This window comes from Xenia sp. Carnegie-2017, unplaced genomic scaffold (genome assembly GCF_021976095.1).
Source record: "Xenia sp. Carnegie-2017 unplaced genomic scaffold, XeniaSp_v1 HiC_scaffold_24, whole genome shotgun sequence".
Taxonomy (NCBI): domain Eukaryota; kingdom Metazoa; phylum Cnidaria; class Anthozoa; order Malacalcyonacea; family Xeniidae; genus Xenia; species Xenia sp. Carnegie-2017.
Genome location: NW_025813487.1, coordinates 17,735,204 through 17,756,824, shown reverse-complemented (window position 1 = coordinate 17,756,824; position 21,621 = coordinate 17,735,204). Strand labels below are relative to the sequence as shown.

The 21,621-nt window shown below is 35.7% G+C and overlaps 3 protein-coding genes across 7 annotated transcripts; 1 reads left to right on the top strand and 2 right to left on the bottom strand.

The window, feature by feature from the left end:
* Positions 1–318: 318 nt before the first annotated feature.
* On the bottom strand, positions 319–3,129 carry LOC124452292 (titin homolog). Its single transcript, XM_047002871.1, has 2 exons — positions 2,102–3,129; positions 319–1,996 (listed from the first exon to the last, which is right to left on the bottom strand). The coding sequence occupies exons 1-2, from the start codon at positions 3,127–3,129 to the stop codon at positions 319–321; spliced, it is 2,706 nt and encodes a 901-aa protein (XP_046858827.1).
* Positions 3,130–5,516: 2,387 nt separating this feature from the next.
* On the top strand, positions 5,517–19,325 carry LOC124452311 (tyrosine-protein phosphatase non-receptor type 13-like). Of its 5 annotated transcripts, XM_047002897.1 has the most exons (28): positions 6,186–6,342; positions 7,573–7,730; positions 9,041–9,109; positions 9,405–9,495; positions 9,592–9,671; positions 9,767–9,843; positions 9,920–10,109; positions 11,002–11,106; positions 11,212–11,328; positions 11,848–11,916; positions 12,015–12,091; positions 12,168–12,265; positions 12,867–12,961; positions 13,536–13,595; positions 13,691–13,772; positions 14,088–14,143; positions 14,564–14,737; positions 14,824–14,880; positions 15,292–15,373; positions 15,531–15,709; positions 15,838–15,897; positions 16,333–16,414; positions 17,269–17,324; positions 17,422–17,539; positions 17,743–17,838; positions 18,258–18,340; positions 18,424–18,459; positions 18,960–19,325. In XM_047002897.1, exons 2-28 carry the CDS (start codon positions 7,713–7,715, stop codon positions 19,056–19,058), a joined length of 2,406 nt encoding a protein of 801 aa, XP_046858853.1. In that variant the 5' UTR covers positions 6,186–6,342; positions 7,573–7,712; the 3' UTR covers positions 19,059–19,325. The 5 variants fall into 5 exon arrangements, with proteins under 5 accessions (XP_046858852.1, XP_046858851.1, XP_046858853.1 ...); XM_047002896.1 differs by lacking the exon at positions 6,186–6,342 and adding an exon at positions 5,517–5,572 and having other exon boundaries at positions 9,405–9,671; XM_047002895.1 differs by lacking the exon at positions 6,186–6,342 and adding an exon at positions 5,595–5,712 and having other exon boundaries at positions 9,405–9,671.
* LOC124452313 (fucose mutarotase-like) lies at positions 19,237–21,584 on the bottom strand. The gene is made up of 6 exons (XM_047002900.1): positions 21,385–21,584; positions 21,180–21,248; positions 21,024–21,094; positions 20,610–20,714; positions 19,761–19,834; positions 19,237–19,422 (listed from the first exon to the last, which is right to left on the bottom strand). Exons 1-6 carry the CDS (start codon positions 21,467–21,469, stop codon positions 19,353–19,355), a joined length of 474 nt encoding a protein of 157 aa, XP_046858856.1. The 5' UTR covers positions 21,470–21,584; the 3' UTR covers positions 19,237–19,352.
* Positions 21,585–21,621: the final 37 nt, after the last annotated feature.

Sequence of the window (21,621 nt, the reverse complement as noted above, 5' to 3'; positions counted from 1 at the left end):
TCCTATCCTATCCAATCCAATCCTATATTGCTGTTGGTGCAGAACAGACGACGCTGTACAGATAGAAAACTCACATGTCCTGAAATGATATAAAATCAAATATAATTATTTTGCGTTCTGTGCTCGTCACAACACAAATAGACACACCAAGCCAAGGGGCCTCGACATTTTACAACTTGTGAAGAACATTTTAGCACCAGGTGCATGAATTTTGTATCAACTATCGATGATCTTATCAAAATTCCTGTCTCCGTTTTTTGTCATTTAGTTTATTACGGTCTCTCGCCAAATAAATTATTTCAATTATATTCTACTCCTTTAAATATTTCCATTCCAGTGAATGTCAGAGATCAGGGCTATGTCTGAAACATCAATGCTCTGACTTCTGAGAACTTTGCGCTTTTCACGAATCGCTTGAAAATATTTGTAGGCAAAATCGATTACGTTGCTTGGAAACTCCTGTACAGCAGCCATGCAGAATCCTTCCAAGAGCTCCAAAAAGTCACTAGATATCTCTATCACTGGCTTTTGCATGTGATGATCACGTGACACGGTAGCTTCAACACCATTTGCTTCTTCTCCTTCAGGTGTTTTTTCGTCCCTAACATCATCAATAATACTAGGTTTTTTCTCACTCATGTTACCAGGACTTGGAGATCTTTGCAGTGGAAAGTCGAGCTCTTTTTCTTCTGGAATATCTTCATTTTCAAATTGATCGACATCATAGTCTTCATGATGCATGTCGACAAAGTCAGTTGTTGAATCTTCCTTTTCCGCAGTTTCTGTTTGGTCATCTTTTGTCGTTAATTCGTCGACGTTTATTTTTGAAGCATCACTAAGACTTTCTTTACTATTTTCAACGAATGTGTGTTCTTCAGTTTGAATACTATCACCATTGAAACTTTGCTCAACAATGTCATTATTAGTAGGTATATTTTCTTCAGTTAGCGCCCCTTCTTGGTCAACTTCCCTATTCTTCATGTTCGTAGCTTTTATATCAACATTATCATAATCCATTTCCTTATTTTCAATCACTGTAATGTCAGTAATTGCTTTACCGTCTTTTTCTTGAGTCTCTGCTGAAGCTTCGTTTAAAGTACCATCCGTTTTCTTCGTTTCAACATCAACTTTATCTTGATCCATTTCTTTATTTTCAATCACTGTAATGTCAGTTATCGCTTTATCGTCTTTTTCTTGAGTCTCTGCTGAAGCTTCGCTTAAAGTACCATCCGTTTTCTTCAATTCAAAATCAACTTTATCTTGATCCATTTCTTTATTTTCAATCACAGTAATGTCAGTTATCGCTTTATCGTCTTTTTCTTGAGTCTCTACTGAAGCTTCGTTTACAGTACCATCCGTTTTCTTCATTTCAGCATCTACATTATCTTTATCCATTTCTTTATTTTCAATCACTGTAATGTCAGTTATCGCTTTATCGTCTTTTTCTTGAGTCTCTGCTGAAGCTTCGCTTAAAGTACCATCTGTTTTCTTCATTTCAACATCAACTTTATCTTGATCCATTTCCTTATTTTCAATCACTGTACTGTCAGTTAGGGCTTTATCGTCTTTTTCTCGAGTCTCTTCTGAAGCTTCGTTTAGAGTACCATCTGTATTTTTTAATTCAACATCAACTTTATCATGATCCATTTCCTTATTTTCAGTCGCTCCACTATCGGTCAGCGGTTTATCGTCTTTCTCTTGAGTCTCTGCTGAAGCTTCGTTTAAAGTACCATCCGTTTTCTTCATTTTAACATCAACATTATCATGATCCATTTCCTTATTTTCAGTTGCGGCTTTATCATCCTTTTCTTGAGCTTCTTCGGAAGACTCGTTTGAGGTATCATTCGTTTTCTTCATGTCAACATCAACTTTATCATCATTTGTTTTCTTATTTTCAGTCACTGCATTGTCGGTTTCTGCTTTATCATTCTTTTCTTGTGTCTCTTCTGAAGCCTTGACTACCGTATGATCATCGCGGCCATCTTTTGTATCATGACTGTCAAGTGCACCAGCTGTTTCTGTATTTTTTAAATCTTCATTTACTTTAGTATCATTTTCTGTTTTTTTCTTCTCAAAATCGACAAAAGAATTAATTTCTTGCACTTGTTGAGAATCATTATCCTCTTTCACATGCATCCCATTCTCAGTAGAGTTTGCAAGCGGTTGAATATCTTTCGTTTTCAGTTCGGTTTCTTCACAACAAACTTCAACCTCTAACGCTTCTACATTCTCTTTCTTTTGTTCAATTTCAAGATGTGTCTCAATTGCTTGTGTTTTCATATCCACTTCTTTTGAACAATTTTCATCTTCTGTCATTTCAACATGCAAACTTTTCTTATCGGAGTTATTAGATGGTTCAACTTCATGTGCATTTACTTCAACTTTTTCGACACAATCCTCATCTTCTACGTTCAAATGTTCTTCCTTCTTTTTGAGATCTTCACTCTTCTCTATGTCTTGAGGACGACTTTCCGCCGATGTTGCTTCTGTGTTTTCACTTAGTTGTGCTTCCATTTTTTTAGAGGAAGTTTCTATTTCTGTCATTCCTAAGCTCGGCGTATCGTTTTCGAATTCAGTAGGTGCATCAAATTCATGAGTTTTTGTTTCTGAGCCATGATTTGAAATTTTCGCTTCTGGAATCGTGTGATCATTGGCCATTTTTTCATTGCTTTTTCCTTCATCTACAGCCGGATCTTCCTTTGGGATCGTCTGTTCGGCATTTTCATCTCCAGACTTTGGTTGTTGGACATCATCATTCAATGATTTGGACAAATCATCAACATTATCTACGTTCGTAGATTTTTCAACATCATTAGTATTTTGACTCGGCGCGAAAGCATTTTCATCTGATTCACAAACATTCGACGCGGCATAATTTTCATCGCTATCTGAGATGCTTGTCTTTGCAAAATCCTCTCGATTATTTTGCGTAATATCTACCGATTTTACATCTTCGTTTTCGCTTCCTGTAGTCTGGACTGTTGAAGTTTTTACCACATCATTTTCCTGTTCAACACCATTACAATCGCCATCTTTCACATTTTCATTATTCACAGCGTTTTCCACGGTCTGGTCGTCCATCAGAGATTTTAACATGCACTGCACAATAGATTCGGTAATAATTACCATTATATGTGACGTCATCAAAGGTAGCTCAACATAAACTGCCTGCGTGCAACGTGCACTCGAACACATGATCATTAAACGCTTTCTAGTTTGTTTGCACAAGCGATTTTTCGGCTAAAAGTTTGAGCCACTAATAAACGACTAGCCAACTTATGGTGCCATCAAATAAGTGTATTTTTTTATAAGGTTAAAAGTTCAAAAGAAACATACATATATATCAGTTGAAAGGTTGAACACGACCTTTCCAAATGATATGATTTAACAATGTATAATGAGGCTACTAATCTTTATACAAATAAGACAATAAAACCATATTTCACTTGAGAACAATCCCGAGTCGTTAAATTATTCTAGCACTCCTAATATAAAAGGCATAAATGAACTAATCCAAGCAAAAGATAAATCAGAGCAATCTTGGCGATTGCAAGCATCGCTCGGGCAACTTAAGACGACATACTAAGTATAGTTCACATAGATAAAGTGAAGAAAGAAGTTTGTAATAAAGATTTGATTGTCAAAAAGGCAAACAAACAAAATGAGTCAGTGGAATGCCTATAACGCAAACGTGAGAGAAATTTACTGGGGTGAACTTAATCATACACCGACCCTAATAAAAACAAAACACAGAACGTCCAATTCAACAATAGCTACGAAATATCTGAACAAGATTTCAAAAACCACCCATTCGAGCGAAGAAGACATCGTTTCGCATTTCTCAACCGACAACAGCTTCAACACTTCACTGTCCAGCGAAAGTGAAGTTTTCCAAGATCCCTTTGAGACGCCTACGGAAAAAGACAGTTCCTTTAGCAGAAATCCCGCAGTAAAACGAACACTATCTTTACCGGCCCATTTGAGATGCGAACTCCGAGAGAATGAGACGAGCATTGAGAAAGATTCATATCATCCTCGACGATTGTTCAAAAAAGCGATAAATTTAGAAAGTTATCGAAGAAATGTATCAATTACCGGTAGCAAATTAAATGATGACATTTTCGTGAAAGTTAATAACGAGAATTTCCCAGAGGAATCTCGTGTTGGGCAAATGAATGGACAGGAGCCCTTAATGACATATGATTCGAACAACAACTATAGCTACGATTACGCTGAAAGAAAACTAGCAAAACAGAGCTGCGAGGAACATAGCAATAGTAACTTTGATATGAGAAGATGGGAGCGTCAGGTTATGGTTATAACATCTGAGTTTGATTTCGGCACAGAGCTGAGCAGGAAATCACAAAACAAATTGAATAATGCTCGCTCAAGAAGTGTCGCTTTGACCGACAACATTTTACGCATAAACAACAAAGCCATTAGACTCACAAAGGAACAAGAAACAAAAGACCAAGTTGTATCAGAAACGCAATACGAAATGTCCAAGCTAAAGTGCGTTGCTCAGGATTATATTCGAAGTAAGTCCACGAAGCGAAAAAATGTGAAAAAAAACTCAGATAAATTAAGAAGAACAGAAGTCAGTTGTTTAACAAGCACACACAACTACATCAACGGTGATAAAGATCATGGCAGAATGAACGTTCAACAGGTGACCAATTGCAGCTCAGAGACAACAAGTTTTATCGTCACACAGGAAAAAAAGGGTAAAGTTTCGCCGGTAAGTATAGTATATTAAACATATCATTGTTTGAAAATGCTTAGTACTGAATGAATTTTGAGAACAAAAGTTCATCCGTTTAAATCTTATTCCTCCTGGATTTGATTTCAGTTTTTTCAGCTCATCCTGAACTCGTCAAAAACGAGCGTGTTTTGTCTTGGTAGATAATGACCATATTCAACGAACTGTTGAAATGAAAAAAATGTTTTAAAAACAGGAACGGATTCAGTGATTTGAATAGTTCGGTTGATGTAAGTCTTCATTTCAAGAAGTCAAATTGTCTAATAGCAACACCTGTACGCAGGTTATCTTCCGTGTTATTAAGATAAGCCATGTGGTCATGGACCAATGTGGCCTATCTGAACGAGAGAACACAAACATAGAATCGAAAACAAAGAGTCGACAATTCTCTGTGCTTGCATGAATCGACTTAACCAGAAATTTTTACATTTTAGGAAATCAATGGTTTAACATCGTGGGTATCGAACCCAAGTCTCACCAGCAACAAAAGCAATCCTGCACAGTATCAATCATGCACAGATTTATCCCAAGCTATCAATGAAGAACCCCAGCCGATAATCAAAGACCAGGAAATAAACGCAGAGAATCTAAAATTCCTTTTGACGACGGGAACCGAAAAACGGTCGCTGCAAGAACGAATGAAGACGCTACACGAGTCACGTGACTGGCTGATGAAAGAGTTAAAGAGCATGCGCGACGAAGATCGCAACCTCGCACGTCAGTTTATCAATTTAAGAAGCGCCATAGTCGAAGTCAAGGAATGCCTGGAGCAAGAAGATTCTGAAAGCGAAGAGGAGTAAGACAGGACAATAGGTGATGTTGATGAGTATTCAATGGATGACTGTAAACAATACAATCATTAATAATATAACAAATGTAAAAATTGCAACAGCCGAACTACCGCAGATAATTTGGTTGTCAATAAGGTTGGGAGTATTCCGTTATGTAAAGAGGTTAATATTAATTTAATGAACTTTAAAACATGAATAACTCAAATATTAGACAACTAAAAAAATCTGCACGTCAGTGAAAATTTGCATCATTTCGGATTGATTGAAAACTGCATTCCAATAAAAATCTTGCTATGAATTTGTGAAATTGGTCAACGTTTAGCAAATTCAAACATTCTACAAAGGTTTTGATTTTTTTTCAGACGACATGTAAGAATCATGAAAAATATCAAACAAATATGAAAAATATACTGATTGAAATTAAACAGCGCCAATAACTACTACATTTTGCTCTAATTCCCAAAGGCGCGCGTTTCTAACAAGGCAAGCGAAATTGATTTGAATGTTTATGAAGATGGCTATCCATTTAAGACTGGCACGAATCAAAACCATTTCCATATTTGATAACGGCAGGTGTTTCGTTTGAGTATTGAACTTTCAATAATTCATTGTACGCGTCTGTTACGCATGTAAATAATTGTTTGTGCTTTCTCTGCATCGACTTCCTGACACACGATACACATTTGCTCAATTCTCAACGGCATAGAAACAACGTTTGACGTTCACACGCCATGCTGCCAGTTAATTACACGCGACGTTAAGTGAATGTTTCTCAGGATAAGCGTAAAAAAGGTAAGCTCTTGCCAACTCAAGATATTACGTGAAAATCACATTAAAGGACAGATGGATTAAGAAATACACAATATGTGCCAAAACATTTAGACGTAGAAAGAGGAAATGTCACAGTTTTTAACTAAAACGTTATGCGAAAATAGCCACAGCGCTCAAGCAAATGCGATAATTTTACAGATATTACATAATTTTACGATGAATTACTAAGACTCCAAGCCATCACACACTTTGACAAAAGAATTTGACTTGCTAGGCAACGAATGTTTAGGAAAACCCCCTGCATGTTTGCACAGCAAGTCTCAAATATTGACACATTCAACAAAACTCAACAAAAAAATCCATGTGTGCTTGCAGGTAGTTTTTGCAAAAACGTGGATAATATTTGTTTTAGCTGTTTATATATATGGTCGAATGTATTGAAAACAAAAAGGTGTACTAAATCACTCAAATATAGAAGAAAACAAAATTATATAGTTCCAAAGATACCTAGGATGCAGATCAATTATCGAAAAAGATGACAAAGGGGTCGTTTATATTCTATACGTAGTGTTGTTACATACATGTCTAATGTGATAAATTTGTGTATTATACATTTTTGTTGCTGGTAAAACCTAAATGTAATGGTAGATGCAGGTCATCGACTATAGCTACACTACGATAAAATAAAATATCTGAGCCACCTTTTCTATTCTGTATAGGCACTTGTATCTGACCAATGTTGCGTGCATTCGTGTCAATTTATCAAGTGTATGCAAAACCATAATGAGCTTCTTGTTGATAAAAACGAAATTACATAAGAAAGATCTACATGACTCCTTTGTAATTTCAGTAAAATACATTTGAGTTAAAGCATGATTGCCCGTTTATACTTTAATAAATGGTCGGCATATTAGTCTACGCGGTTTTTTGAATGATGGAAAAAATCGTTGGACATTCAATACTTGAATTTTATAAGAGAGGTAAACCGCGAATAACACGATGCAATGGGAATTTGATTTAAAAATAAATGAACTAAAAGCACCGAAATTTTCTAAATTATGCCACAAACCTTTTTTTGTCGTCAACTTGTCTGGTTTTCTCGTAGCTACGTAGGGTATAGACAATCCAATAACTACAGGATCATCCTGAAATATAAAGATAAATTTCGAAGCACATTTGCAAATCTTTATATATTAAGGGAATAAGAAAGATAACGTGCACCCTATGGTGATAATTTTTGTATATATTCAGCAGTTACTACAGATGACGTAAGATCAGAAGCAACGAAACGAAAACAGAGTGAACGACGTTAATTGACAAGGATTTGACAAAAAAAACAGCCATGGAATAAGTTGTTCAACAGAAGATTGTTATGTATAATGGTTTAACTCATGTCGCTTCCAGAAGTGGTAAGGAATTTGAAATCCTTATACTAATGTTCTACATTGAAGGAAGATATTATAATGAGGCAAATGTTTTTCAATGTTGTTTCGAGAACGAGAGACATGATAAAGAAAATTAACAATTGATGCAGTAGCAAACTCCTATATTCATAGTATAATAAAACAGTCGCTATAACATAACTCCATCATGGGGTCAGGTGAAAAGCAAATACCTAATACTAGCAGCAGCAATAGTTATTTTAGATGCGTTTGATTATTTTAGCCATTACGAAATTCAACAGTGTCCCAACAAAATGGATAGGCAGAAACACTGAGGGATAGAAATATACTACAGTGTCCTAATCACAACAGGCAGAAACACTGAGGGGTAGAAACATACTACAGTGTCCTAATCACAACAGGCAGAAACACTGAGGGGTAGAAACATACTACAGTGTCCTAATCACAACAGGCAGAAACACTGAGGGATAGAAATATACTACAGTGTCCCAGTAAGCAAATATACTACAGTGTCCCAGTAAGCAAATATACTACAGTGTCCTAATCACAATAGGCAGAAACACTGAGGGGTAGAAACATACAACAGTGTCCTAATCACAACAGGCAGAAACACTGAGGGTAGAAACATACTACAGTGTCCTAATCACAACAGGCAGAAACACTGAGGGATAGAAATATACTACAGTGTCCCAGTAAGCAAATATACTACAGTGTCCCAGTAAGCAAATATACTACAGTGTCCTAATCACAACAGGCAGAAACACTGAGGGGTAGAAACATACTACAGTGTCCTAATCACAACAGGCAGAAACACTGAGGGATAGAAATATACTACAGTGTCCCAGTAAGCAAATATACTACAGTGTCCCAGTAAGCAAATATACTACAGTGTCCTAATCACAATAGGCAGAAACATTGAGGGATAGAAACATACTACAGTGTCCTACTCACAATAGGTATAAACACTGAAGGATAGAAATATACTACAGTGTCCTAATCAAATTGAAAAGCCAATAATACATGAGGTTTGAAACACTACAAAATAGAAAAGCAGAAATATACAGAGAGAAATGTACAGAAGTATCAGAAATCGTTCATGTGTATATTGCTACGACAACAGAAAAGACAATCTTTAGTGGAACTTTTAGTGAGCATAATATGCAAGAATGATGAAAACACAATGAAAGCACAACTCCTTAATCCTCCCCAGCTTCCGTGCCATTTTTAACCCCAGCTTCCGTGCCATTTTGTTTAATGAAGCAGCGAACTAAATGACATACAACATGACATCAGTTTCGTTTTTTTTCGTTCATGAGATCGGAGAGGGCGAGAAAATAGTGACGGTGATTTTGTTAGAAGGAGATAGACTCAACGTCCGAATACCAGTAAGTGAATGTGATCATGTTTGCATGCAAAGAATGCAATACAATAGAATATGAGAGAGATCAGTCGTACAATCTACTGTTCAAAAAAAAAGGTAAATTATTTAGAGAAACATATATAAAGTTTCTAAAGTGAATTTGTAACTTAAACTACTCAAGCATTCATAGAATTATTAAGGGAAACAAATAGAAAGTAACTAAAGTGAACTCGTAACATAAACCACTCAGTTATACACATAAATCTAAGCAGATAAACCTAAATTGCATCGATAAGTTGCCAAAAGATTTTTTCTTATAGAAAACAGCAACTGGTAAGGATCTATTCAACCACGTGGTCAAACATATCGACCTTCGTGAAAGCAAATATTTTGGTTTGATGATAATCAAAGGTATACAAATGGTAGATTTGGACTATGGGGGTGAAGATATCTCAGTAAAAGGCAGTGTACAGTGGAGCAAATGTAGAAAGCGCATGTTTTTTTCAGAATCCGAGCAGCAATTTGTAAACTTAAAGGATCGCATATCAAAGTTGTCGAAATTTGCACCAAATCTTTGGCGAGATGACGTAAGGGAGAAATACGATAAGCGCTGTGTCAGCGGTTTAAACCAATACTTCATGACGTAAAAAAACTACATGAAAAACGTTTTCCTTTTTTTCAGAGTTCACGTAATTCATCACTTATGTTTACAATGTTTTTTCGAGTCAAATTCTACGTTGAAAACATTTGTCTGTTGAAGTAAGTTGATAAAAATTTTTATGAAACGATGGAAATTTCTGCACTGTTTCGTTAATTTGTTTTGTTCGTCTTGAAGAGATGAAATCACCAGACATCTTTATTATCTGCAACTACGAAAAGATGTTCTAGAAGGAAATATATACGTCCACGAGGAAACGGCATTGTTGCTGGCCTCTTACGCACTTCAAGCAGAGGTCCGGCATGAACTAGGTTCAGGAGGGCCAAGCTCTTTGTATTTTGCTCCGGAAAAGTATCTTCCTCAAAGGGTATGTTCACACTTCCACAGTGTAAAGTTACTTAAAGGACGTGTGCTCGCCCTCCCAAAATGTCTTTCAAAAATTTTCAAGCACTGCAGACGTAAAAAGTCGTTCTAATCATGTGCTAATTATTCACTAAAGCAATAGATGTTTGTAGATGTAGATCGTCCATTTTTTTTCCGTTTTTTTTTCAAAATTCTTTTTTTTTGACTCTGAAGATGACTACCGCTAAGGTTGTCGAAACGTCAGTCAACAACAACAAAAACAGTCCTTCTCAGGACTTTACTAACCTGGACGATCTACATCCACAAACATGTAACGATACTCCGGGGTTCAAACCATTTACTTTAAAGCAATACACTTAATGAGAATACAACGAGACAGTCATATTGTGTTGTGTTTGTCAAGTTACTTATCTGACGATTGCCGAGACTTTTTAACGTTGCTACTAATAAGTTACAGGAGTAGCATCAATGCTGAAGTCATAATAATGACGTAGGTATTAGTCATGATTATTGGGCACGCGCTCGATAGAATTATAATAATGTGCGCATATTTTATAACTGAATGAGATAGGTACTTTTGAAAGGATTACGTTCAAATCGTTGTCAAAGAAAGTCACCATACGATTCAATGTAAAGAACTAAAATTTCAACTTACGTAACATTGATGAGCAAATGATCTTCAATCGTCAAAAGCATTTCTGAATGGAACAACCAAATTCAATCATAAGAAATTGCCAACGTCCGTTGATACGAACTTTTCCTTCAATTCCGCAAATCTCTACAACAAACACGGCGATATTCAATAAACCCGGCAAGATCGAATAACTATTTAAGTTTTCATGCTCAAACGTTGTACATACTTCAAATATTTGTGACGATAAGCTTCCACTTCTTAGGCCATCATGAAGTTGACTCCGGAGCAGATACGTCATCAACTACCCAAAATGCATCACTCTCATCGCAATCTTACAGAGGCACAAGCTGAAATCGAGTTCTTAAAGGTAATCGCATCTCTCTAAAAGAAAACAAAACTGTTAGGAAATATAAGAATAATATATGGCCAAACGTGATTTACTTTTAATGCTCGACATGATTCCTAAACTTAGGAAGCGCAAAAACTTCAAGAGTATGGAGTTTTATTCCACAAAGTTTCGAAGTTTAAGAAAGACAGAAGAGGAGGTTTTAGTCTTGGAATTTGTCTTCGAGGGATATTGGTGTATGAAGTGAGTATAACCAGGGATGGATTTAGGAAAGGGGTGCGTGAGGGTGTGCACTCCTTTCCTTGGCTAGAATCACATAAACACATCCTCAAACAAGCCACTGATATCAAATCCAAACTGGACTGACTTACTGACATCTTATAAAAACTAGAGCACAAATCCATCAGTTACTACAACAACATTGTGATACTCTGTAATCCCCAACAAGGACAGGGAACCACGTGCTATAGTTCTGCTCTTCAACCATCAACATAAACATTTTGATCCATTGATCATGTACCATCGTTAAACTCAGTAAGGATGAAAAAAAATGGTTGAACGGTTGAAACGAGAACCAGCTGAACTCTCAAACCGAGAACAAAAAGAGTTTAGCCTCTACTGTCAATAGGAGCAGTTTAACCTTTAAATCATACACCATAGTCTCAAACTCTCTAACCATGAACTCTGACCACGAACAACAACGTGAGCACCGTCGTATTGCTCGACAACCTTAAAACACAGTTTTATTTCATATTTTTGAAGGAACGAGGCTTTATGAAGACACCAATCTTTCGCCATCCTTGGCAGCATATCAAAAGAATGTCATTTTACGTAAGTCACTTATAAACTAAAGAATTTATATGCGAATCCAGTCATATCCTGCGTCATACACAAGTCATTTAACCGAGTGGGAACTTTTTAAAAACTAGAGGAGAAGATTCTTCATTGAGGCACAAGGCACGAAAGAAATTGAAAAGATGATCCTTTTTACAAGTGGATATAAACAGTAAGATCACAGCTATGACGAAAGAGAGCCATAAGATTTTTCTGAGATAATTATGTTACATTTTCTTTCCAATAAGGTCCCGCTATCTCCTTGCCATAAGTACTGACTTTTATGACTTCCATAGCGTGATGGAGTCAAGTCTGACAGAGTCCAAAGACAAACAAGCTGTTGACAGTACGTATTGTAAATAGTGAATTTTTTTTTACTGAGGCACGAGGTAGTGTCTGTTATACTTTAATGGCTCATCAAAAAAAGAATGCTATGCTGTCATCAACCATAGAGAAGAGTATGTTATACTGTCATCAACCATAGAGAAGTGCATGTTATACTGTCATCAACCATAGAGAAGTGTATGTTATACTGTCATCAACCATAGAGAAGTGTATGTTATACTGTCATCAACCATAGAGAAGTGTATGTTCTACTGTCATCAACCATAGAGAAGTGTATGTTATACTGTCATCAACCATAGAGAAGTGTATGTTATACTGTCATTAACCATAGAGAAGAGTATGTTCTACTGTCATCAACCATAGAGAAGTGTATGTTCTACTGTCATCAACCATAGAGAAGTGTATGTTATACTGTCATCAACCATAGAGAAGTGTATGTTCTACTGTCATTAACCATAGAGAAGTGTATCTTATACAGTCATCACCAGTAGAAAAGTGTATGTTATACAATGTCATCAAACATAGAAGTTCATGTGTGCTATACTGTCATCAATTATGTAATGATCAAATACATAATATATATTCCTTCTTCAATAAAAAAGCTCCGGAAAATTACGTCGATAACTCCAACAACGGTAAAGAAACAAGATCAGTTGACAGATCACAATCTAATGGATCGGCTTTTAATCAACTCTCAGTAAGGAGAATAAATTTATAATTTCTCATGATCATAAATATATTGATCTAATGGATCGGCTTTTAATCAACTCTCAGTAAGGAGAATAAATTTATAATTTCTCATGATCATAAATATATTGATCTAATGGATCGGCTTTTAATCAACTCTCAGTAAGAAGAATAAATTTATAATTTCTCATGATCATAAATATATTGATCTAATGGATCGGCTTTTAATCAACTCTCAGTAAGAAGAATAACTTTTGTAATTTCTCATTGATCATAAATATATTTAATATATTCAAGTGCAAAGCCTATAGAACAAATTAGCTTCAACAAACCTTCCGTTTCCTGCATGTTCCACATAATGCTGTCAATGTAGTTCTGCAATACAAGTAAAAAATGCTCATAAAAAAGTACAATGAATTCACAACAAGTTTGCTATATCACATTCTTCGAAATATTTTGCTCAAAAATTGCCAAATGGAAAAAGAGTTTTTGCTTAAGATAACATTATCTTTTACATCCTCAAACTAAAAGTTACTTTTTTAAATACCAATTTCTTACAAGTTTTTTCCTTTTTTTTTTTGCAGGGAAACAAATATCAAATCGAACTTATCAAAGAAAAGGGAAGTTTTGGTTTTAATGTTATGGTAAGTTGGAAGAACGACTGACAAAAACATCGCTTTATTACAAACCTACTAATGCCGGTAAACACAATCATGTAAAATGACGTATAAACACACAGGGTGGAGCAAACGAAGATGGAATTTTTCTTAAGTCAGTCAAACCAAACGGTGCTGCTTCAAGAAGTGGTAAAATGCTTGTAGGTGAGTTCATGCATTTATACGTAGGCATCGGGTTTTAAAGATCAGATGAGGAGCGTTAAAGATTAAAATATCTGGAGACTTTTCAACGAAGATTGGAAACTCCATTTGTCTCGTCATGCTAGAAAGTATCATTCGTTCATATATATTTATATACATATTTTTGTCTAATTATTCTACATTTCAGCTGTAGCATTAAAACTTATGTTGTACACAAGGAAATTTTCAGTCACTGATAATAATGCTTCCTTGAATTGACGACAATTTCGCCAGTCAATGTGATCAAATACTAATAACTCGTCATCTCAATTATTAAAGGAGATAAACTTTTAGAAATCGATGGAAAACCGGTGGGAGACAAAAGCACGCAAGAGGTAGGATATTTGCTAAAATATTTCAGGTACAATAAAAATACAGACTCGGTTAACGTCAGTCAAAAGACAACATAGTACAAAACTATCTACTTTAAAAATCATGCTCGTTATATGTAACAAAATTAAACTTTGTCTAATGGTTTCTTAATGATCAAATGAACACAATACAAGCTACTTTTTGCCAACAAAACGATTATTGAAAATAATACCATAACAACGAATGATTCTATGGAATGTAAACCAGCTCTATAAACATATCGTCATGCAATATGTTTCAAAATTACACAGCCTTGCATTAGACAAAGAAAAGTTTTTTTTTATTACTCAACAACAGCAACAACAACATTCATGGCTAAGTCGAATCGGGATACATTAAAGAGCTCAAACGCGTTTTTAAAATTAACTCTTTTAAAATACCAGGTTGTACAAATGCTTCGAAGAAAACCGCAATCAGTAACTTTAAAAATGCAAAGCGGAGAAGCTTTGTCGTTGTCGTCAATCGCCTCTCGTAATCATATAAACATTTCAACTGAACAAATTCCGCTCACATTTCGTAATATCGAAAAGATGAAACAGTCAGAGAAGGATGCACCAGTACGTTATTTTTCCTGCCGTTACGTTTTTTAGAACATTGGCTCTTGTTTTTGTAAAGTTTTTTTAAATTCTTTGGTTCGTTACAGATTTGTCTGACAGTTGAATTGCCAAAATTAAATGGAAGTTTTGGAATGAGTTTAACGGTATAAGTACCATAAATTTAAACGGTTATAAGTACCACAGAGTTTAACAGTATAAGTACCACAGAGTTTAACAGTATAAGTACCACAGAGTTTAACAGTATAAGTACCATAGAGTTTAACAGTATAAGTACCACAGAGTTTAACAGTATAAATACCAAGGAGTTTAACAGTACAAGTACCATAGAATTTAACGGTTATAAGTACCATAGAGTTTAACAGTACAAGTATCATAGAATTTAACAGTAATAGGACATAAGGTCTAAATATCAAGAGAGGAGGCTTAAAATACATACAGCATTGCACTATAAGTAATCTACCTTCTCTAGACAGGGATAGTAAATCAGCTACAGTTAACGTGCATGATCATCGTGTATAGATGAAATTTTAATTTTATCTTATTTATGTAATCAGGGTGGACCAGAGATCGGAGGTATCTTCGTAAAAACTCTGCTACCAGACGGAGCAGCAGAGCAAAGCGGATCTATTTTAGTAGGTATGTTGACTTAGTCAATTTTACATACATTCGAACAAACAGGCGAGACAAGAAATCTTATATTTTTACGATAAACATGAAAAAATAACTCGAAGTAACTAAGCAGCTCGTACGTCACAAGTGCATGACGTCATAGTGCGCCATCCTGTATTTCAAGGTGATCGCGTTCTGGAAATAAATGGAGCGAATTTAGAAAATTGTACAAGAAAACATGCCGTGCAGTTATTAAGGACATGTTCATCGACCGTCAGAGTAATTATTGAACGTTATAAAGGACTAGGAGCTCAACTTGACCAGAAAGCCAAAGCGATAGAAACCGATATTTTGAAATCTTCGGTGGGTTTTTAAAGGTTTAACGAGTCGACTCGTGATGTGTTTAATGTTTCAATGCTTTAATGTGTTGTGATGTAGTTGATGTCTCAATACAGTTCGTCCTAATGAGAAAAATCGTTGATCTCTTGCAGCCAACAAACATTATTGTTGAATTACAGAAGCAGCAGCAAAGTTTGGGCCTTAGTGTCGTGGTAAAGAAACTTTTTAATATGCTAACAGCAATTTATACCATGATCACAGAATAAGAATATACAGAAGAGTCGCTCGTGTTTGATGTTTTTGTCCTCGCGCATGTCGTGCCGCGCATGGTGGCCGCCATTATTCCAGCCAGATGATTAGGGTTTTTGACTTTTTCCAAACCTTTAAAATGATCCGAAGTCATTTCTTAAGTCAAAATATCCTTGAATTCATTATGAAGTATTGACGTCATGTAATTTTGATGGTTGGAAACAAGTGAAGAAATCCTAATCATCTGGCTGAAATAATGGCCGACATGAGGACACGTTGTACACCTGAGTGACCCTTCTGCATAATCATTATTCTGCGCCATGATGAAAAAGCAACACTTAAACATGGAAACAACAATACGTTCCAAGTTGAAAAAACTTGAGATTTCTTTCTTGAAGGGAGGACTAGAGTTGGGAGGAATCTACGTCAGGACAATAAATCCAAACGGTGCTGCTGATCTGGATGGTCGAATTTCCGTAGGTAAAAACCACAGAGAATTGAATATAACTGGAAGGCTACCTCCCCCCCCAAAATTTGAAGTCAGTAATTTAACTAGTGCCAATCTTTCAACGCACGGCCAAAAGAAAGTTCATTTACGACGATAATCTTCAATGCGGAATTCGACCTCTAGACGCGCGTGACTGGGGGTAAAATTTGGCTTCATGCAAGTACAGACACGTTCATATAAAGGTGGCCTTCCAATAATACATCTAGTTCAATAACGAAACCTCATAGTCAGCTGTGAACAACATTTAAAATACGGTTTATAAATCAAAATATTCAAATATTTTCACCGCACGAAAATTTGCGTCAAATGCGTGAGCGATTAGTGCCACAACAAAAAAATAACTCTGAGCTTGATACGTAACGATTTTAACTGTAGTACGATATCATTTATTAGACATCAAATGTCATGCAATCACTATAGCTACAAGCAAGGTAAGGCGTGCAGATCTCGTCACCAGATCTCTCACAGTAAGAGCACAGGAACTTCATCAGCAAGAGAAAACTGTGCGATCAGCACGCCACTAGCGAATACATTTGTAAAAAAGACAACTATCGAAGAAACTTCTCTTATTTTGAAAAATAATTGGTGTGATCAGGTGTAGTTCCTCGATAGCCAGGTTCATCTTAAAGTGGTTTGAAGATGAACCTGAACCAATTTCAAAATACTCAACTTGGCTTAACTTTGTACCTCTTTACATAACCAATCACTTACGTCAGTTTTCAACAATAACATGACGTCAGACATGAAATAAAACATAGCAAATGTGCTTTACTTTGCATTACATATACGGTATGAATTTCTAACTCTAAGATTTTCTTTCCTTTAGGAGATAGGATTTTGTGCGTGAATGCGGTTAGTTTAATCGGCGTGACAAGACAAGAGGTATTTTAATACTAACCTGGTTTAGATCGTGTCCATTCCTTTACATTTTGAATGTCATTCACACGAAAGATCAATTTGATTGGATATTCTTCCATAGGCAGTTGACGTCATGCGGAGTGCTGGGAAAAGAGTTCGTATGGTCATAGATAAGTGCGAGCCTTCATATGATGCAATGTCCGATTCAATGACCAGCGTCCAAAGTTCGCAAACACTCGGTAAACCATCGTTAACACTCGTAAATTGCTCACTAAAAAGTAAAACCGGGAGATATGTAAACTAAATGAAATAATCACAACCGACCCTTGACTATATGTCACTATTCTAACAATCGACAATGCACACAATAACCTCTTACAGACCACCAGTAATAACGTGAAATGAAAAAGAAAATGTTTTATTTTTGTTTTGATAAACTTAGATGAACCAGTCGAATATGGCCGACAAACGTTTGAAGTGACACTCTACAAACAAGAGTCGGGACTGGGAATGAGTTTAATTGGGGGCGGACCTCGCGGTAAGCATGTAATATATCATGATACAAATAAAAACACGTGCGATGATTGGTCTATAGATGATTTTGTATTAGCCTGGAAAAAGAGACCACAGTGCGATCAATTGAATCAATCAAAGAGAATTTGCAAATCGTTCATGAATACACGTTAGAAGAAAATTAAAACGTTTGTTTTAAATTTATCTGTTCCGCATTCTAGTATTATTTCATAAAAGAAATAATATATTTCTTGTGTTTTCTTATGACTTATGCAAACCTTGGAGACGTTTGTAAGAATTGCACAGTAGGTGCAACCCTCGACCTTCGATTTTGTGCCTGCGCTGATCAGTTCTCGAGTTCTCCCAACCGTCTCCTCGGTTTGCATAAGCCAGTGAAAACAGAGTGAAATCGTTTCTTTGTTAATTGATGTTACAAATTCATAGAACCAATATTCATCAAAAGCCTCGTACCGGAAGGAACTGCTGCAAAAAGTGGAGCTTTAGAAGTTGGAGATATCTTGATACAAGTAAGGATAAAATATATAAAAAAAATTAATTATAATTTATGAACAGAAGACTGGCGACAATATTAAGTCAATTCATCTTTCAGGTAAACGGAAATAACTTGGATCGCTTGACGTATAAGGTAATAAAATAGGCACGTAGAGCGTACACGAAAGTAGTCTTAAATTTTATGTCACTTTTGTATATATTTTTTCACAAGTATATACATCCAGGGCGTGGTAGTACCGAAAATGGAGAAGGCATCATTCATATAAGAAAGATACGCTTCACTACGTCACAATGAAATCTATTTTTTTCTGCGGATTATAGTATGAATTAATGAATATGTGCCTTATACCAAGTATCGATCTTTCTACAGTCATAAACGTATTCGTCCGAACGTAGAAACAGAAACGTAAAATTTAACACTATAAAGATTTTCAGCCCCCTCTTCATGGCGTTTAAGAGTTTAAGAGAGTTTTTCAACTCGCTTCTATTTTCAAAATGCTTCAGAATTTCTTCAAAACACAATAAGCATAGTAAAAAATGCCTTTGACATGCGCGTACCGATTTCAAAAATGGAAAAAAATTGTCTCACCGTCAGAGTCCGTTCCTAACTATTTCTTTCCCCACCACTTCCAGGAGGCATTGTCCATCATACGAAGTTGTCCACCCGAAGTGCGTCTTTTGGTCCAGCGGCAACAAACTAGGATACTTCGTGACAACTACAGCGAACCGTAAAGTCATTAGCCGTGCATCAGCGTACTTAAGTACGTGAGCGTTGCGATCAACTTGATTCTCAAAAAAACCACGGATCAGAAAGACTGGTGTTGACAATCATGACGAAGGAACGAGACATATGAGAAAATTTACTCTCATAAACGTTAAAAATAACTATGTAAAAAACGATATCATAACATTTTGTAACCTAATTGGTATTTATTAATACGACAAATTTTTGCAATTTTAACTATTTCAATTAAATGCACAATGGTAGATTTATCTCCACTCGTGTTTCCACTTTTTCCTTATATTTTATTCATTTTCGGTGTCCGGTGGCAGAGCTCCTTTAATAAGGATAATGTTCCCATACAAAGCAGTCTCTCTGGAAGAGAAACGAAAGAGCTGATTTCAGAAGAAAAAACATGATATGAAAAAGGGAGCTATTAAATTATTCCTCTTAGGTATTAATGATATATTCCTTGATCCTTACTCAGATGTTTAATTTGTAAAAATCAACAGTTTGAGTAAATTTATTTAAGCTGGGTGTTTGTTTTGAATCAAGTAAACACATTCGCCATCTAAACCTCCACATGCTTATTTCATTTAAGGCGTATCCTTCATAAAAGCAATGCAGTATTCTTAGAAGGAAAGCAGTCAATGGGCCCAAAAAGCATATAATACAAACTTGCGTGTGTTACATAAATACAAAACGACACTCACCCAGTTGCAATCACAGCAAATGATTTCTTTGCAACCTCATAAAATTCAAATCTTTCAATTGTACCAACAAAAACCTAAAAAAAAGGCAAGCAGTACTTAATTACAATAGTACTCTTGAAAGTAGGAATTTAAAATATCCTTGAAGTGCCTATATAAGGGTCAGGGAAATGACTTCTTTTCACAGGGTGTGTATAAAAAAAACTGAAAAGATACGAAAATGTTGCTAATGTTATCAGCATGTAAAATCTGCAAAAACCATTGAAGGAATAGGTAGTTGGACTTCCAATGGCTCATCTGACAGCAAAATTTTTGCAATTAAATAACCATTTTTACAGTGAGAATCATGTTATCATATAAGCAACAGTACTCTTGAAAGTAGGCATTTATATTATTATCCAAAAAGTGGCTATTTTAGGGTCAGGGAAACGACTTCTTCTGATAGTTAATTCGATTTCAAGAATATCTGAAATATATTTTATAGAGCAACAACATTATCTTTATGAGCCACTTGGATCTGAAAGTCGATGACTCAGTATTGGAGACTACATGAATTGAAGATATAGCTTTCATGATACAAGTTTATAGTTTCAGACATTATTTTTCACTAAGATTTTAGAATATCATAAATTTTTTATTCTAAATGAAGCCAGTGTGTTCTCCTGTGTATGTATGTCACTTCTAGTGCTGAGTCAGCAACTTCTTGACCAATAAACCCCCATTACAATAAAATTTTAAACCAATCAAATCTATAACAAACATTCTTGAAATGAAGTCGACAATGCCAAGAAGTCAACTGAACCTGATGTAATGCATTTACAAAAGTATCTTTGAAAGTAGATGTTTCAGCACCTTGTGTCCTTCAGCTTTGTCGATGATCTCCTTGTACTTTGCCCAAACACTTGGTATACCCATTCCCTCATCAAGGTCTTTTTGAGTAACCTGCATCAGTTTCACCTGATGTATAACAATAAAATGTCTTTTATAACAGAGCACATTACAACACATTATAAAAAATGTCATGTACCATCAAGATAAACATGAGACAAAGCTACAAGCAGTTTTATTTCTAACTCTCGTATGGTGAAATAGCAAAGTAGTTGATTAAAGGGTGTGTGTGTGAAAATTCATATATGCATGTCTTAATCCATAAAAAACAACAGATTTCAAAGGAATTTAATATTGCAGAACATGTATATGTGAATATGTGCCCCCCCCCCTCTCCAATTATCTATATCACATGTTTATTAACACAAAATTACTAACCGGCTCCTTTACATAGGTATCCAATGGAAAAAATTTCAAAATTGCTTCTAACAGCTCAGGTATACCATGACCTAGATAATTGCCACGAAACCTTAATTCGAGTCTAAATCTTTTTGAATTTTATTAAAATAATCACCATTTATAAACTTGACCTACCATCAGCTCTGAGCTCTTCTGGGCCACTGTTACATACAGAACTTGAAGGGAAGTTGGCGTCAGCGAGGACTTAAAGAGCAAAATGCATTGTTGCAAATTAATGTTGTTGAATTAGAGTTGATAAAAAATAAATCGAAAATCGTCAAAATGAATGATCAACATGATTTTACAAGTCGCGAACACAAACGTAAGCAATTTAAGATACCTAACTGATCTCCATGACCCATTCTTGCAAGTGCATACAATATTTGAGGAGATAGAATACGCGGAACACCTTTCAAAACAACCATTTCGATGCCTGTCACAACCTCACTTATTGAATTACGAGAAATTTGGTGAAGTAAACTGAAACCAAACGATAACTGGAGTGAGGATTGATGCTGTGGTGTTTTGGAAGTAGTGCCAGTCCTTTGTAATCACATCGAATGGTTCTCTAACGATG

What these genes read in the sequence shown, in the direction of transcription:
- LOC124452292 (XM_047002871.1), bottom strand. Translation starts at nt 3,129, where the DNA reads ATGGTAATTATTACCGAATCTATTGTGCAGTGCATGTTAAAATCTCTG. An exon ending in GATAATGATTCTCAACAAGT is followed by an intron (nt 1,997 to 2,101) that starts GCAAGAAATTAA and finishes TGCACTTGACAG; the next exon opens with TCATGATACAAAAGATGGCC.
- LOC124452313 (XM_047002900.1), bottom strand. Translation starts at nt 21,469, where the DNA reads ATGGTTGTTTTGAAAGGTGTTCCGCGTATTCTATCTCCTCAAATATTG. An exon ending in AGAAGAGCTCAGAGCTGATG is followed by an intron (nt 21,095 to 21,179) that starts GTAGGTCAAGTT and finishes GCAATTATCTAG; the next exon opens with GTCATGGTATACCTGAGCTG. An exon ending in ATACCTATGTAAAGGAGCCG is followed by an intron (nt 20,715 to 21,023) that starts GTTAGTAATTTT and finishes GTTATACATCAG; the next exon opens with GTGAAACTGATGCAGGTTAC.
- LOC124452311 (XM_047002896.1), top strand. An exon ending in GAAAACATTTGTCTGTTGAA is followed by an intron (nt 9,844 to 9,919) that starts GTAAGTTGATAA and finishes TTCGTCTTGAAG; the next exon opens with AGATGAAATCACCAGACATC. An exon ending in CCAAAGTTCGCAAACACTCG is followed by an intron (nt 17,540 to 17,742) that starts GTAAACCATCGT and finishes TGATAAACTTAG; the next exon opens with ATGAACCAGTCGAATATGGC.